Below are 13,767 nucleotides of genomic sequence, written 5' to 3' on the forward strand. Positions count from 1 at the left end.
GTATTATAATAGCAGCCTTTCTCTTAACACATTTTAGCAACTTTCTTCTAATATAAAAATTCTCTGAGCAATTAGATTTAATGGTCTTTTTTGCATGCTAGACACAATAAGTTCAAGTAAAAAGACTGTTAGTATAGTCTTAAAGCGTATGCTTCACTCCGCTTGTGGATTTGGTAATATCAAAGTGAAGTAAAAGATTCTTGGCATGTGCAGAGTAAACACTCATGAGGCATGTGATGTTGTGGTTAAGAGGAATGGATTTTGGAGCCAGACAGCCTGAATTCAGATCCTGTCTTTGCCACTTACTTGCTGTATGATCTTAGACAGTTTCTTAATATCTCTCAGGTTCTATTTCTCATCTATAAAATGGAGATAATAGTAGCTATTTATAGAGTTGTTGTGTGTTAAAGGAATTAACCTATGTTAAGTGCTTGCAAAAATGGCAAACAATAAGTTGTGTGTAAAAGTTTATTATTATTATTATGGAGCCCTGTGGTGCAGTGGTTAAGAACTTGACTTCTAACCAAAAGGTCGGCAATTTGAACCCAACAGTCACTCTTTGGAAACCCTATGAGGCAGTTTTACTCTGCCTGTAGGGTTGCTATGAGTCGAAATCAACTCGATGGCAATGGGTTTGGTTTTACTGGTTGATTATTATTACTGATAGAACAGTGTTGAAGGTCCATGACATATAATAATTTGTGATTTGATGAAGGGTGTACTTGACGGCTAATATAGGTGGGGTGGCTGCTAGTGATAAAGCGAAGTGTTCTAAAGTGGTGGACTGGCATGTATAGACAGCCAGTGGATGTTTATCATGCAAATAATTAAGTTAATGGATCATGAATGAAAGAAAAAGTAGAGATAAAGAAAAGAAGAAATAGAACTTTTGGTTAATTTGAATCGTGGGTTCTATTTATAAGATTATTAAGGTTTTAAGGGAATCATTAAATATTTCAGACTACATTCTGTGAGAAAAAAATTATTTGCTATAGGAGTATTCTCAAATTTGTGTGGCCATGGCCAATTAAGGAAGTTGGCAAATTCTCTGTCCTATAAAAGCAACTGCAAAATTGGACAAATTTGACAAAAACAAACATTTCAGTGCTCTGGAAATTGATCAAAGAGATACAATAGCATGAAAAGCATTTATGCTTGAAAGCTGCTGAACTTTGGGAAAGAACAGCAGGAATCTGTGGCATTCTTGCCTGGGACTGCACCCATTCCCCCTCCCGTGTGGTCAGGCACAGAGATTCTGCCAGAGCGGGGCAGGCCATGAGGACCAGCCCTGAGGCACGTGCGTAGGAGCAGGAAAGGACCAGCCAAAGGTAATAACCAGTGCATACTTGAAAGGCACGTTCCCCTACCTACACACACTCCGTTGTTAGAGGACGGAAACCTTAATGGCTTGAGGTGTTTGAACACAAACTCTGTTCAGTCACTGGCTGACAGTAAGCTATGCAGACACAGAGGTGACCTCTAAGAAACTCAAGAAAAAAAAATATGAGCGGAGACAGCAGCTGCACATTAGGATAGGGCTGGGAGAGCAGTTCATTGAGCTCCTTGGAAGCATAGATTAATGTTTTCATCAAATTTAGGGTGTTTTCAGCCATTATTTCTTCAGATGTTTTTGCTGCCCATTTTCCTCTCTTCTGTCCATCTGGGACTCCTGTTATGTGTGTGTTGGTCCACTTGATATTATCTCACAGGTCTCTGTGGCTGTCATTTTTCTTCAATCTTTTTTTCTGTTTGTCAGACTGTATAATTTCTATTGATCTTTTTTCAAGTTCACTGATTCTCTTTTTATCTCAAATTTGCTGTTGAGCTGTTCTAGTAAATTTTTATAGTAACTTTTTTCATTTCAATTATTTGCTTTTTTAATGTGTAATTTCTGTCTCCTTATTGACAGTCTCTGTTGATTCATTGTTGCCATATTTTCCTTTAAGTCTTTAAACATAGTTTCCTTGAGTTCTTTGAACATATTTATAATAGCTTCTTTGAAGTTCTTAACTGTTAAATCTAAAATCTGGGGATTCCCATAGACAACTTACGTTGAATGATTTTTACCCTAAGTACGGGTAATACTTTTATGTTTATTTACATATCTTGTAATTTTTGCTGAAAATCGGTCATTTTAGATAATATTTTTTGTAATTCTGGAGTCTGATAGTTCCCCATGAAAATAGTTGTTGTTTTGTTTGGTAATTATCCATTTTAGAAATAGATAAAAGATTTGAATTGATATTTCATCAAAAAAGATACATAAATGGTGAATAAGGACCTGAAAAGATGCTCAACATCGTCACTGTTGTTGTTGTTAGGTGCCATCAAGTTGGTTCTGACTCATAGTGACCCTATAGGACAGAGTAGAGCTGCTCCTAGAGTTTCCAAGGCTATAAATCTTTATGGATGCAGACTGCCATATCTTTCTCCTGCGGAGTGGCAGGTGGGTTCAAACAGTTGGCCTTTTGGTTAGCAGTCGAGTGCTTAACCCTGCGCCCTCAGGGCTCCATTTCATTAGGCAGTACAAATTAAAAGTATTAGATACCACTGCATACACACCAAAAGGGATATTATTGAAAAGACAGTACCAAGTGTTGGTGAAGATGTAGAGAAACTGGAAACCTCATACATGGGTGATGGGAATGTGAAATGGTACAGCCACTTTAGAAAAGTTCGACACTTTCTTAAAAGGTTAAACATATACTTACTGTATGACACAGCAGTCCCACTCTTAGGAATGTACTCAAGAGAAATGAAAACATATGTCCACACACAAACATGTACGTGAGTGTCGATAGCAACATTATTCATAATGAATGGATAAACAAAATGTGGTATATCCGTGCAGTGGAATACTGTTCATAAATAGAAAGGAACACATTATTAATAACATGCCACAACATGTATGAATCTCAAAAGCCATTATACTAAGTGAAAAAAGCAGCTGCAAAAGACTACATATTTTATAATTCATTTACATGAAAAAATCCAGAAAGGAAAAGTTTATAGAGACAGAAAGCAGATCAGTGGTTGCCTAGGGCTGAGGATGAGAGAGAGGATTAACTGCAGATGGCATGAGGAAACTTTGTGGGGTGATCAGAATGTTCTAAAACTGGATTCTGGTGATGGCTGCACAACTCTTTAAATTTACTAAAAGCCATTGAATTGCACACATCAAATAGATGAATTTTATGGAGTGTAAATTATCCCTGCGTACCTTAGTCAGGTTTCTCTAGAGAAACAGAACCAGTGATCTTGTGTCCAAAGACCTGTAGGCCAGGCGATGAGAAGAGCACAGAGTGAAGAGGGAGAAGGTTCTGCCAAAACATCTATTGATAGTCTGGGGGCAGAACACACCCTGAGGAAACTCCCTTTCGACTGACTGATTACATTACATTAGATTTCATTTGGAAGGTGATTTCAGCAGATTGCTGATGGGACAGCAACCAGGCTGCTCTTTCACCAAACCACTGGGAGCCATAGCCTAGCCAAGCTGACACATAGAATCAACCCTTAAACCTAGTAAAGCTGTCAAAACAAAAATTTAAGGAATCATAAATGTCTCAGGGCGTCTTCCTCCACTGTATCCAGAGTCTACTATAATTGTATATGACTGCTTCTCTTATCCCACACTAACAACCCTGTTGCTGTTAACCTGTTTTATGCATGATACCTATTTTTGAAGAAGTCCCAACACGTTTCACTTATTGGATCACATTGTCTCATTTGAGTCAACTAGTCCACAGAAAGTGATTTTGTAATATGAATTAGCTCGTTCAAACTTTAGGTGAAGTTTAGTTCTGGTGTGTATATAGTTCATTAGGGCTTGAGAGACTTCTCCTTTTCCTCCTAAACCTCCTAATCATGAAGGGAATAACTGGCTTTCTCAGAATTTGGGGTAAAATCTAATTAATATCGAGGTATGTCTTAGAAATAGGGAATTGGTAGATGTAAATGTCCTGTGTTCCTACATGAAGATGATAGAAACAAAAGGTTACTCAAGGTAATGTTTTACATCAATTACAAAGGCATGAATTCAGTTCAGGTATCCCCCGCTACCTTGCTGGCAGCTAGAGTGGTATCAGGCATAGTTGGCTATTAATCAAGTCCGTTTTGTCACTGGGGTTGAATTTACAAGCTCTTTCCCTTCATCTGGAGCCCTGGTGGCACAGTGGTTAAGAGCTCAGCTCTGACCAAAAAGCAGTTCAGGTCCACCAGCTGGTCCTTGGAAACCCTAAGGGGCAGTTCTACACTGTCCGCTAAGGTTGCTGTGAGTCAGAATTGACTCTGTAGCAATGAGTTTGGTTTTGGTTTGGTTTCCTTTCCTATGTTTCTTTTTTCCCTTGATTTGCCAGTTGGCTCTCTGTTACTCACCAAATCCTTCTTTTTTTAGCTGCTGCAGTTCAACCCCATGGAGCGTCTTGGTGCTGGTGTTGCTGGTGTTGAAGACATCAAATCTCACCCGTTTTTTACCCCGGTGGATTGGGCAGAACTGATGAGATGAACATGATACAGGCTTATCTGCACACATTCTGATCTTTTCTGTGACAGGCGTTTCCAGCAGAGGCACCTCTGCCTCACAGGCATTTATGGAGCACCAAGTCATTTGAATAAAGACATTTAAGGAAGTGGGGGAAGAAAAAGGTTAAAAAAGAACAATTTATTTACAGTTACTGCCTGGAGAAGACTTTGGCTGATTTATATAGCCAGGGGCTGTTACACACAATCCTTTAACCGAGGTGTGAGCTGTATCTAATCTGCGTTTAGTGTTGCAGATGAGTTGTAAACCCACCGGAAAGAGGAATGTCTTTGCAGATGTTCTTCCAGTATGAAGTTCTAAGTGTAGAATTAAGTCTTACTTGAAAGAAGGACCTTTATATGGTAGCTAAGTGTGCTTTCTGCTAACCAGGATTGACTTATATGGTCAAATTAACATCTGCTGAATAATACACTAAAAGTTCTTCACGAATAATGCCATCTGTGGAGCTTAAGAAGCAGGAAAGAAGAATATACATATGCCTAATAGGAAACCTGAACAACACAGGACACCATACAATTCATCTATCTTGAATGTGATCTCGTCTTGATTCCTTCTCTCAGAAGTCCACGTGAGAAGAAAACACTCTGTGCCGTCAACTTTGTACTCTGCTGGTTGATACTACTTATTTGGAGAAGGCATTCATGTAAACACTTGCTTTCTCTCTCTCCTCATTTCCTTTCCCCATGTCTTACATCCTTGCCCATTCTCTCATATTCCATTCTTCCCACCCCCACTAATGCACATGCAACAAAAAAGGGGAGGGAGTATTTATTTCCCCAGATTGTATCAACTTAATGAGGACTAATGATGTGAAATAAACATGGTGAAAATTTAAATCTCTGCTTTATTTAACAGCTTAAATTTTTTTTTAGAAAAGGCCAGTGTTTCTGTTCTTTGGAATGTTATAAATTTCTACTTCTTCTTCTTAGGCTTGACTTCGTTTTACTTTTTGGCTGCGTGTGCTAAGAACCAAAGGATCTCATCTAAATGGAATCAAGTGCCGTTCCTAGTTTATTCTTTACAGTTAGGGGATTTCCAGATTGGCCTCCTAATTTACTTGTCATTATGTAGAAAGGATATGCGTGCTCCTGCAGCTCCGAAGACTTGTATTTGCCATTTTTTTTATGTTGCTAAGGTAGCTCCTGTCATCATGTGTTTTTCTGTAATCGTGCGTTGCTGAGTGACATCGTTTTTCTATTCCTTACATTAACAAATGTTTTAAGAAATGTTAATTACTATTTTTTAAACTTTCAAAAGAAACAAGAATAAGTCACTATTTCCAAGTTGGGAGTCATCAAAAATAATTTTTCCTGTATGTTTTAAATCTTCCTTGTATTTTTGAAATCTGTGTGACAGCGCACCCCTCTTCGAGAGCATCTGCACAGCTTCCATCTGCCATTGTCCAGGTCCTCCCATCGAATTCAAATGGAAGCACAAAATTCTTTAGTAAAACAAAGGAAATGTGCAAGCAGTTTTCGTTTTTCTATTATTCTACTCCCCCTTTTTCCTTTTTGATCCTGTTTCTTATAACCTGAAGCCCAGCTGAAGGGCTGCAACAACACCAGGTTGGGGGGCAGGTCGTCAGGATCACAGCTCCAACCAGATGACATCACTCCCTGGAACTGGATTTCAGCTCACCAACAGACTGCCTCATGACAGGAACTCATGCAGGTGAGTCTTGAGAGTGACTTCCTGTTAGGACTAGTAGGAAGTGTGCAAATACTCAGAGCTGACCATTACAGAGCTTCCTTCCAGAAGTGCCCTATGACATGAAAGCAGAGCTCCAAACTAAGGTGAAGCTCCCTGCCCCACTACGTGACTTGGGTCCCAGGGATTCAGAGGACAGTAATGTCAACAGATTGTTGCTTTGTCAGTCTGTTGAAACAATTCCAGTGCTTCACTTTCTCTCTCTGTTACTCTGTATGTTTGATTGGAACATGTGCTTAGTGTAAATACATCATCCATAATCATGGTTGACGTGAATTGTTCGAGTAATAAACACACAGGATAAACGGCTATGGGGTGATGAGCCCGAATCTCTTTTTACTTAATGATACACTAGTATTTTAAGCTCTAATGCTGTGGGTGATACTTGTCTTGCTCTTTTTTGTTTTTGTTTGTTTTGTTTTTAGCAAGGGAGTGGACTGTGGGTCAAAAATCATAAAAGAAAATTGCCACTTAGTATTTGTCATTCAATCTTGTATTTTATTTCTATATGAAATTACAAATGTCATTGATTATTATTTTACTATGCTCTTTATAAAAGGGCTTTCCCAGAGAAGTTGCCAATAACGTTATGATGTCATGCCCCTTATCTTAGGACAAGTTACGAAAATTTACCATTTCTATATCACACATGGGTAACTTAAGCTTCCTAAATGTTAAAAGAAATGCCATCATTTCGGCAATTTGCTTTAACAATGACATGGGTTAATGCTATGTGAGACAAGAATGTTTTCAACTTAATTGTTATGATAACTGAACTCCTAATAATATATTTAAACTTGTCTTACACTCTTTTAAACAACTACAATTTGTGTTGTATTGACCCCTAAGCCTTTCTTGTCCTATTTCAGAGTTGTTGTGAACCAAGATTGAGGTTTACTTTGATACAATGCGTGCACTGAAGAGTACAACATTTGTAAATAATACTCAGGGTACAACCAGTAAGACTATATTATGGCCTCACACAAAGTAGGCTTTGGTTAAGTTCACTTACCTTTAAGTTATGAATGCAAATAGAAAGAAGCCTGACTAAAGCCCTGAAGGGCTCTTTGCTTCCCAAGGGCTCCCTATAGAATCCTTATTGGGCTCACTTAGGGATCACTTTATAGTCAAGGCCAAGGCATGAGACAGGTCATCTTTCTTCTTAGAGAAGCTGGGTTTAACCTTTGGCATATCTAAATGCCCTGGCTTAGAGGGAAGCCTGCTATTCCAAGGTCTTTCAGGATTGTGGGATATGTTGCAAAGTCTTGGTGTGATGTCCTGGTCCTGTCTCTGACTAGCTAGCCTTATAACCTTGATCAGTAACAACATTCTAGACCTGTTCCATATCTGTAGAATGAAAGGGGAGGTGAGTTCCAGAATTCCTTCTAGCTCTACAAGCATGTGATGGATTTTCTGGTTTTCAGAGTGAACTAATTTAATAAACTAACTTTGTAGGGAAAGACAAGGTTAATGAAACTCTTACACTGGTACTTAACTCTTTTATAATTCTTTTTCTAGTAATTCTAGGTACTTGAGTTCCTGCCATATACCCTCCGTAGTTATGTGGCTGTAAAAATTATAAATAGAATGAAATATTAAAAGGTTATTCCTCAGCAGCTCTCCACAGGAAAAGGAGAGTTGAAGGTCAGAGAGAAGTGCGTAGAAATGAAAGGTTAGGAGACACCTACAGTTGCGCACTTCTTAGACCTTTCTCAATAACCATGGTGGTATCTCTACCCCTGTTGCCCTCGTCTATCATATTTTATAAGTTTACTTGACTCAGTACTTTGGCAGGCAAATCAGAGTACAAAATTGATACTTTCTGTTCCTACTTAAAGCAGAGCATTAACCTCTACCAGACTAGGTAATTTGGATTTTTCAGTATTTGATGACTACTCAGCTCATTTTAAGGATTTCATGTTAAGCCCTTGTGTTGAAGGGTTACTAAATGGCAAAAGCTGTAAAGTCAGCTATTTCTAAATAAAGTTGTAAACATAATAGCATTAGGGAAATGGGAAGCGAAACACTGTAGGTTTTTGTGACTCGGCCTTACTTGTTCTTTCAAGGACAATGAATAGGAAACCAGAGAACGAGCTTCCTTTTTGGTAAGATTTACGATAGTGGTGTCATGGTGTCAGATGGTATGGCCTCACATTTTTTGATCACTTTTGACCAGAGATCTGTCCCTGTCACATGTTTTCTTCCCTTGATCTAGGTGTCTTGTCTCAGGGAGAAATAGAGGCAGAGAGAATTTGTGGAGGCTTAAGAGAGAAAGTAACCTGGGTGAGGTTGTCCACATGAAATGAAGCAGAGCTCTCAGCAGACGTATTGGCCCAGGTGTGTGGAGCAATAGAGCCTTCTTTGTTGAGCTGGATTTAAAGTGCAAATTCTTTGTTCTTCCCTTAGGAAGAGTTAGGCAGGAATTGAAACTTCCTACCATCCCAGAAAAGAGGTGGCTGAACTGCCTTTTTGGAAAGGATTAAGTGACACACTTATCTAGAGTCAGTTCTAGCTTCGTCTCCTTGCTGAAGACAGCTGGTATGGCTGGTACTAAAGGAAGAGGCTGTGGGTGTCTGTAAAGGGCTGCTGGGATTTCTTTTAGGTGCGGATACCTCTTATTGAATGTCATGAGGAGCAATGACAAATGAACCAGCTTTGGGCACACTTAGGGTTGCTGGCATCCTGCTCTTGTAGATCTCAAGTCAAAAATTGTCATATCAAAAAGTTAACTCTTCTAGGAATGTTGATCAAATTCTCCTCAAGTTTGGGCATTTGGTAGCGTTAGGGATCCATAAGGCAAAAGTTGGACCAACCGCACCAACCGCACCAACCCCACCAACCCCACCAACCGCACCACAAGAGGCAAACGTTAAAGGCATCTGAGCAGTTTCAGTGGCAAAGTAACGGCTATAATGTGAAGCTGCCCTTATCATATTGGAAATATATTTGTGGTTGTCGTTGTTGGGTGCCGTCGAGTTGATTCTGACTCATAGTGACCCCATGTGACAGAGTAGAACCTGCCCCACAGGGTTTATGGGAGCGGATCATCAGATCTTTTCTCCCGTGGAGCTGCTGGTGTTTTGAACCACCAACCTTTTGGTTAGCAACCAAGTGCCTAACCATCCACCCCCGAGGCTCCTTTACGTAGATACAGATGTCAATAGGACATAGAAAACAATGAAGAAGAAAAGGAGGTAGTGTTGACAAAACATTAAAAAATCTGTACCATTATTCAACCTCTCAGGATGGCTCTAGAAAGAAAATGTGTTAGAGAGTTGAAGAATCTACCTTTCACAAAAGGGTTCTGGTGGACTGAGAAAATGTGATTAAAACTGAGCTCTTCTCCTCACGTTCTGCCCACCCTCTTTTTCTCTTCTTCTCCTACCTCTCTCACTTCCTCTTCATCGCCCCCCAACCCCATTTTGGGCTTTTCTGGCCACTGAACAAAAGACTTGGTACCTGCCTTCAAGGACCTTCTAAAACTCAGGAGAGAGAAGAAGCATAAATAGTAAGTAGGGCAGAGAAGGGTGGACGCTAATAAGGTACAGAGAGTGCGCTTGAGCACAGGAGAGATCTGAGGAGCTGCAGGGATGCTTCCTTCACTGGAGCAGGATCTTCAAGTTTGAGTAATGTCTTTAAATATACGGTTTTTTAAAATTTTATTTGTAGAGAAGGAAAGTATCCAGGGGGACAAGACAGCACGTACAACGGTATAGAGATGCTTGACTGGTGTGTTGGGCGCATGAATTGGAAAGGTCAGCTGGGGCCAGATTACATGCCACATGAGACGTCTGGACTTCATTCTCTAGGTTGTGGAACTAGTGAAGGTTCTCAGAGACTTGGCACTATTATAACCTGCTTTTACGAAGATAATTTTAGGTTAGAATGGAGAATAAATTGGAGAGAGAGAGAGGTGATGGAGGCAGGGAGATCACTTGGAGCTATTGCAGAAAGTCAGATGAGATAAAGTCATGAGCTAAGCTGGTGGGATAGGAGAGCGGGGTACATAATCAGACCCTCTTATGTGTCTCTTAAAACACACACAGTATAGTTTCCCTATCAAATAATTGCTTTCATTTTTTCTTGAACCAGTACATATGAGGAGATTATGGGTTTTTTGTTTGTAAAATCACCCCCAAGGAATCACCAGAGAGACAAACTAGGGAAGCTTATACACCCCCGTGCCCCAGTTGATAATGGTATTCATTATTCAGAGCTTAAAACCCCTGGGTCCCAACTCTCTTTCTTCCATTATTTTGTGGTGCTTCTTCCCACTTTTTGCTTTTATGTGCTTGGTTTGCTTTCTGTTTGGACAGTGTTGTGATCTTTGCTCTTTGAAGGCAGTACATGCGGCTAGGTGGTTTCTTTTGTACCAGACCTCTGGTATACATTTAGCTTAGCTCAGCGGTTCACAAAAAGTGGTCCCCAATCTGGGTCAAGGGAATAGGAGCAATCTTTACTCTTCTGAAAACTTTTAAGTTTGAAATTACTTCCAAATAAAAGTCTTAGGAAAAAAAAAAAAAGTGGTCCCAGCTCATCCATGTCAGCATCACCTGAGAACTTGTTAGAAATGCATGTTCTCAGGCCCCATCCCAAACGACTGAGTCAGAAGCTGAAGGCGGGGGTGGGGTGGGGGCACACAGCATCTGCACTTTAACAAGCCGTTCGTTGCCGGCGACGACTGCGATGCATCGTCAAGCCTGAGAACCACTGGTTTAGTCTGACTTCAGGTTACTGCCTCTGCCCTGTGTGCTCATGAGTATCCTCTCTGGTATGTTTTCGAGTCTGAAGACATCTCCCAACACTTAGCATACTTCCCAGGAGGCAGGCTTAGGGAGTCATGTGGCAGTGGGAACTGGTGACAGGAAAAGACACACAGTAAGAACAAGGAGAAAGCAAAAGGCAAGGGACAATCAGTTGAAGAAAGAGAAAATCAGGGAGGGGAGAAGAAGGAGCAGTATGTGGTGGGGAGTGGTTCACTTCCCCCAAGAGACGCAACCACTTCTGTCCAAGTTGTCTGTAATCAAATCACTCACTTTATAGGCAGCTTTTGTCATCTCAAATCCATTTTGGAAGTCCATGGAATAAGCACCAAATTATAATAGTAATTCTTTTGATTATTTGTTGTATATTGTTGGGTGTTTTGCTGCTTCTTAAGTAGAGCTACATTTAGCTTTTAGTCCCTGTGTTGTTCAAAATTGGCATGTAAAGAACTTAAACCAAACTTGGGGAAAATACCTGTTCTCATCAGATTCGGACAGCAGAGAGGAGTTCTCTGTGTTCTCTTCAGAGCCAGCAGGTTCAGGCAGGGGTGCTTTCTGGGTAGACTTGGTTTTATCTTCTATAAATGGGCATCGAGCTTCACAGGAGTAAACAAATTCATTAGCTGTTCCCTGAAGGTTAAGGGTGTGTGTGTGTGTGTGTGTTTGTGTGTTGGGAGAATGTAAGTAATCCAACTATCTTTTCATTTTAAATTAAGGATCTTTGATTTGTAAGGTGCCAAGATTATTTGATGAGGTTTTTAAGAAGGTATATTTTGACCAAATATGTATTTGACATATCAGTGAGCATCTGCAAAATGTTTAGATAACTTGCGTTGTCAGCAGGTGGGGTTCATTGTCAGCAGTGGCTTCATGTGCCCAGACGCTCTCGCTGTGCTCAGCCTCAGTGGTAACGTGCCGTCCTTTTGAAAAATGGCACTGTTGCCTAAACCACCATTCGCAGCACGTGCTTTGCATTTTTTTCCAGTGGTGATGGGAGGTTCCCACTAACCTGTTACCCTCACCCACTTATGACCAGAGGCACACCCAGGTGGTCCTGGTTAGGAGGTACATTACCTGATGGACAGCAACTATCGGTTTTGCCCTGAAGAGGGTCAAACCCGCCAGCTGGTAAATGTCCTTTGGGGCTATTTCCCCAAGTCTTCTGACTGCATGGTGAGAGATCTTTCCACCCCGACAGAGTCCATCTCTCAGTCTCTCTTGTGGATATAACCCTCTTTAAAGTGTCAGACCACAAGCCACTCTTGACCAACATTCGATCTTGGATAGAGGGGAGGCTGGTTAGAGTTTGATATTTGGAGGAATCATGCTGCCCGCTTTTTATACTCATTCACCCCTTACGTCAAGCCTTAAACTTCTCAGTTCAACCCGCCCCTCCTGGGCCATTCCCCCACCCCATGTGACTGAGCAGGACCTGAAGCCTCTCTCAGGGTGGTATCACCTTAACATCAAAAGCCACCACAAAACACAGGCTCCCTTTCCTACTTCTGTGAGTAGAACTCTCTGATCACACCTTTCTTGATTGCAAGGATCCCCTCTAGACCAGAGCTTCTGGGTCTCACCCTCTCCTTTCCATTGTCCTCGCTGGCGCTGGTGAATCTTGGCACCCAGAGAGCAGAAACCCGCAGCCATCCTGACGTTGCCGCTCGCTGTTGCTCTGCCACAGATTTCAGCTACACCCTGTAGCCTCTCTCCTCTGTGGGTTGTCATGGTTTGAGGGACAGGAGGGGAGTGCAGTTGCTGCCTGCTGCATCTGTCTCCTTCTGAATCAACCACCCCCGCTCCCCAGGTGCCAGAACAACTCGCTGGGTTAGAATGCTCCCCATCTCTGCCTCTCCCACCCACCTGCCTGCCGTTGCAGCATTGGTAGCAGCCTTCCAACGAGCCTTTTGTCGTGGAAGCTCTGAACCCATGGTAGGGAGATTACCAAGAGACTCTTCCACAATCTGCCTGCCCTCCCCTTGCTCCCTCTCTTTCTTTCCTTCCTTTGTCTCCTTCAGTAGCTGGGGTCAGAGTCCCTAGCCAGACTGAGAACATGGTTGCTATTCCAGGACCCAGATGTCAATATGTGGCAGCATCTGGCTTATTGGCAAGCATCGCTGGCAGTTGTGCTGGCTGCTTCTAGGCCTGTCATGTGGCTGAGCCTGCTGAGGGGGGCCCTGTCACAAAACGGGGTTTCTTTGAGAATATGGTTTCAACCAAGGAGCCCACCAGAAAACAATGAGCCTCACTGAGAGGACATGAATTATTGGGCAGGGTGACTGCAGACAGTAGCTTTAATGCTGATTCTGGGCCTGTTTTGCAAAAATCCCTGTTTCATGTTGTTGGCGCGGGCTCCTCACGCAACCTTACCTTCTTGTGCTGTTCGTGTTTCAGGTGCCTTAAGGCATGGAGCTCCTTGAAAGAGAAACACAAATCAGTAAAAATGTGGAGATAAAACCCTGCTCCTCAGAGGCGCCTGTTTGGCACAGGGAGTGCATGATAACAGCTTGCTTTAGAAAGGTGACATTTCTGCTGAAGGCTGAATAATAAAAAATGCATTCTGAAAGCTCAGCTCTTCATGTCTTCTGATGGTTGACTTTTGGAGTGAAGGCCATTTCTTCAGTGGGAAGGGTCTTTTTTGAGGCTAGCTCTGCAGCCCCCAAACATGGCAAGTTAACTCTTGTCATAACTGATGAGGCTGAGGGGCTGTTGGCTTAAATTAATTATCACATAGTAGGGCTTTTTACCCTTTTT

General features: G+C 41.6%; 1 protein-coding gene across 7 annotated transcripts in view; it reads left to right on the forward strand.

Moving 5' to 3' along the window:
• RPS6KC1 (ribosomal protein S6 kinase C1) overlaps positions 1 to 5,379 on the forward strand; it is a 197,226-nt gene extending 191,847 nt beyond the window's left edge. For all 7 annotated transcript variants that reach the window (XM_049868346.1, XM_049868348.1, XM_049868349.1 and 4 more), the window contains one exon: positions 4,397 to 5,379. In XM_049868346.1, the coding sequence (XP_049724303.1) occupies positions 4,397 to 4,507 (111 nt within the window). In that variant the 3' untranslated portion in view covers positions 4,508 to 5,379. The remainder of the gene's footprint in view (positions 1 to 4,396) is intronic.
• The last annotated feature ends 8,388 nt before the right edge of the window (positions 5,380 to 13,767 follow it).

The sequence above is a fragment of the Elephas maximus genome, chromosome 24 (genome assembly GCF_024166365.1).
Source record: "Elephas maximus indicus isolate mEleMax1 chromosome 24, mEleMax1 primary haplotype, whole genome shotgun sequence".
NCBI lineage: Eukaryota > Metazoa > Chordata > Mammalia > Proboscidea > Elephantidae > Elephas > Elephas maximus.